Below are 4468 nucleotides of genomic sequence, written 5' to 3' on the forward strand. Positions count from 1 at the left end.
GTTGCCAAACGTCAGCCTCGAAACCTTAATGACTTGGAGGCGATCTGCAAAGAGGAGTGGGACAAAATCCCTCCTGAGATGTGTGCAAACCTGGTGGCCAACTACAAGAAACGTCTGACCTCTGTGATTGCGAACAAGGGTTTTGCCACCAAGTACTAAGTCATGTTTTGCAGAAGGGTCAAATACTTATTTCCCTCATTAAAATGCAAATCAATGTATAAAATTTTTCTGGACTGATCATGTCTTTGTCAGTGGGCAAATGTACAAAATCAGCAGGGGATCAAATACTTTTTTCCCTCACTGTAAACTTGTTTCATGGTCGAATTACTGTCCAGGGGGGCCCCATTGATTTTGTTAGTCAGTCTCACTCAGATATCATATTAAAAACTGCAAACATTTCTCTCCGCCCCATGGCAAAATATGCAGAATTGCAGTAAACTTGCTTAAAAACTGTAACATTTTCTCTACACCCCAAGGAAAATGGATAGTATGGATGTGGGTAAGCAGTTCAGAGTTTTTGTGGCCCCCACCCCCATCAAAGTTGCCCTGCCCTCGCTTCATGTCCACATCCCAGTTCAACCATAACCCTTGCCTCAACCACAACCTTAACCCTAGCTTCATGTCCACATCACAGTTCAACCATAAACCTTGCCTCAATCACAACCCTAGCCTCAACCTCAACCCTAACCCTTAACCACAACCCTAGCCTCAATCACAACCCTAACCCTTGCCTCGACCACAACCCTAACCCTCAACCACAACTCTAACCCTAGCCTCAATTACAACCCTAACCCTAGCCTCAATCACAACCCTAACCCTAGTGTTTCCATGGGAACATCTTTACTCATAGGGGACCTCTCTGTCGTTGTTTGTGGATATGTTCCTAAATATTGCATTTCAACATCCATACACTAAGCAATTAACCTTTTCTGGACTTTTTTCATCTGTGTGTGTTTTGTATTTTGCCCTGTCTATGTGTAGTGTGACGTCTCTTCCTGCTCCTCCTCCTCCTCCTCCTCAGATGAACTTGGGCCACGTTGATCACATTTATCATCAGGCCTCACCACCACTGCCTGTTGCCTTCTCCCACGGCCTCCGCCCAGCGTGTCGTCACGGCAACACCTCTCAGGCCTGGCAGCCTTCCCCTCTCCTTAATGCATGACTGGTAGCCTAAACGCCTCACCTCGGGTCCATGCCACTCTGGATGCCCACAGCCACCTGCCATGTGCCTCCTTGTTCCATTGATGTGTGTGGCATGTGGTGTGGGTATGCTAACAGCCTGGTCTTGTCCTGACACTGGTTGGTACCAGACACGTGTTGTGACCCACCTCACCCTCACTAGATGGTACAGCAGCCCCTCCTAAGGGACCGACCCAGTCCAATGACCTGTCCTGACATGAGATGCTACGTCCTTGGTGTCTGGAGGTGTGTTGAATGAATGCATGTCATTAGAAACACTGTTAGCACTACTGCTGTTTTTAACATATTCACAGTACCTCATAAAGAAGTTTATAGCCTAGACAGTTCAGGAGCTGTGGGAGTGCTGAAAGCTTTGGGATTGATGTAGTTGTCAATGTCTGCAGGAATGGAAATGTATTTCTCTAGACTGTGGGCGAGCATTGCCCTCTTGAGGTGAAACACAGTAATGCATTATCACTATCAGCATTATCCAGGTAATGTTTTGCAATCAAATGTGATTTAAATTATTTTGCATCTATGTCAGCATTATCCAGGTAATGTACTGCAATCAAATAAGATTGAATGTATTATGCAGCTGTTATTAGACATAACTTCAGACATAACTGTAGGTTATAATTTAAAAAAGGATGATATAGGTTGATAAACTGAAATAACCACATGCAAAGTTCAGCAAACACTTTTATTTTACAAAAATAAGATGTGTTATAGCAAAATAAATATATATGGATAGCAACCCTATACACCTGCCTGTTGTTATTCTGTTCACCCTCCAGTCCAGTCCACAGCTCGGTCTATATTCAGTCTCTAAACAGTTTATTCAGTCTATTTTCCGTAAAACATTTCGAGTAGAAATTCATTCATGCTGACCGTGCCGATGACAGGTTTGAAGAAAAGTCCAGCAACGACGTTTGCATTGATGGACCGTAGCATGGAGAGCGCGATGAATAGTTTAGTGAACCTTGTAGCGTCTCTTCGGTGAGTGACTTTCACATATTCATTAAGGGCTTGATGCGCTCCGCTCTGCAGTGCCTGAATGTAGCTTTGACACCGGAGCTCTGCAATGTCTAAGGAGAGAATAAAATGGAAGTTATAATCAGAAACAATTATGGTGAACTCAAACGAGTCAATAAGAGTCGCATAGTTAATAATAGCCCATTCATAAACCAATAATAATAATAGGCTACTACTAATAATTATAATAATTATTAAAAACAATAACAACAATATTTATAATGATAATAATAATAATAATGATAATAATAATAATAATAATGATGATGGTAATGAATATTATAAAAACAATAACAAAAACAACTATTAAATAATAATAATAATAATAATAATAGGTTTGCTAATAATAATAAAACCAGTAAATACACGATAAAGCAATTTGTTTAACAAACCTGGATTGAAGAGAATGGCTCCCTTTAAATATGCGTATTCTTTGGTGCTGATGTCCAGTCCCCAACATTTATTCAAAAACATTTGTATTCCTTGGACATCAGTGAGAGAAACGCCTTGGCTACTGCGCCCGTGCGCGGTCTCCTGTCTTCCTTGTCCGCTGGTTAGAATCTTCTGTAACATACTGGGTTCTGGCGTCTCCATGGTCTCGAAGTCCATCATGTCCTGCGCCATGCCCAAAACGAGCAGCTGGGCCCAGCTGTTGCGCACGAGCTGTAACTGGTCCTCCGCAGGAAGTTCCCGAAAACAAAGTACATTTTTAACGAACTTCAGCGTTTTTAAAAGCACTGCCGACGCTGCTTTACAGGTTGTCTGGGGAGAACGGAGAACCACTTTCTTCTTAGATCCACACGAACAAACCTGCTGTTGAGGGACGGCCACCCTCGCGCGCCCCTGTGAATGCTGATTATATTGGTTGTCGTTTTTCAAAATGCTGTAAAGGATGCTTCTTTGTCCCCTTTCGCCGAGGCACTGGCAGCTGTCAAAGCAAGCCATCCCGTCCGTCTGTTGATAACTGGCAAAGACAACCCTGGCGACGTGGAAGGTGAGGTTTTATATTCCTTCCTCCCCATTGACAACTTGTTTAGACTTTCTAAATATTCGACACCTCCCACCCAGTTCTTCACAGGCGCACAACTAGAGGGAGCCAGACAGCCAGTTGACACCAAACCAAACAAGTAGTGCAAAGTGGTCACATACAGAACAATAGACAATTGCTGGATTATGCGAAAGACACCCTGAATTAGATTTTCTAAATAATTAGGATATATAGTGCATTCGGACAGTATTCAGACCCCTTGACTTTTTCAACATTTTGTTACATTACAGCCTTATTCTAAAATTGATTAAATTGTTGTTTTTTTCTTCATCAATCTACACACAATACCCCATAATGACAAAGGGAAATGTTTGCTAATTTATAAAAAATTAAAAACGGAAATATTACATTTACACAAGTATTCAGACCCTTTACTTAGTACTTTGTTGAAGTAAAATGTTGAAGCACCTTTGGCAGCGATTACAGCCTCTAGTCTTCTTGGGTATGACACTACAAGCTTGGCACACCTGTATTTGGGGAGTTTCTCCCATTCTTCTCTGCAGATCCTCTCAAACTCTGTCAGATTGGATGAACTCTTTGGCCTGAATGCCAAGCGTCACATCTGGAGGAAACCTGGTGAAGCATGGTGGTGGCAGCATCATGCTGTGGGGATGTTTTTCAGGGGCAGGGACTGGGAGACTAGTCAGGATTGAGGGAAAGATGAACGGAGCTAAGTACAGAGAGATCCTTGATGAAAACCTGCTCCAGAGCGCTCAGGACCTCAGACTGGGACGAAGGTTCACCTTCCAACAGGACAACGACCCTAAGCACACAGCCAAGACAACGCAGGAGTGGCACAGCTATTTTCAGGTCTCTCCGGAGATGTTCGATTGGGTTCAAGTCTGGGCTCTGGCTTGGCCACTCAAGGACATTCAGAGACTTGTCCCGAAGCCACTCCTGCGTTGCCTCGACACAATCCTGTCTCAGAGCTCTACAGACAATTCCTTCGACCTCATGGCTTGGTTTTTGCTCTGACATGCACTGTCAACTGTGGGACCATATATAGACAGGTGTGTGCCTTTCCAGATCATGTCCAATCAATTGAATTTACCACAGGGGACTCCAACCAAGTTGTAGAAACATCTCAAGGATGATAAATGGAAACAGGATGCACCTGAGCTCAATTTCGAGTCTCATAGCAAAGGGTCTGAATACTTACATAAGGAATCGTTTTTTATATTTAATAAATTTACAAAACATTCTACATTC

General features: G+C 42.9%; 1 protein-coding gene across 1 annotated transcript; it reads right to left on the reverse strand.

Moving 5' to 3' along the window:
- Positions 1-1918: 1918 nt before the first annotated feature.
- On the reverse strand, positions 1919-3236 carry nr0b1 (nuclear receptor subfamily 0, group B, member 1). The gene is made up of 2 exons (XM_041859461.2): positions 2604-3236; positions 1919-2264 (listed from the first exon to the last, which is right to left on the reverse strand). The coding sequence occupies exons 1-2, from the start codon at positions 3154-3156 to the stop codon at positions 2023-2025; spliced, it is 795 nt and encodes a 264-aa protein (XP_041715395.2). The 5' UTR covers positions 3157-3236; the 3' UTR covers positions 1919-2022.
- Between the last annotated feature and the right edge of the window lie 1232 nt (positions 3237-4468).

Source organism: Coregonus clupeaformis, unplaced genomic scaffold (assembly GCF_020615455.1).
Source record: "Coregonus clupeaformis isolate EN_2021a unplaced genomic scaffold, ASM2061545v1 scaf0215, whole genome shotgun sequence".
Taxonomy (NCBI): Eukaryota; Metazoa; Chordata; class Actinopteri; order Salmoniformes; family Salmonidae; genus Coregonus; species Coregonus clupeaformis.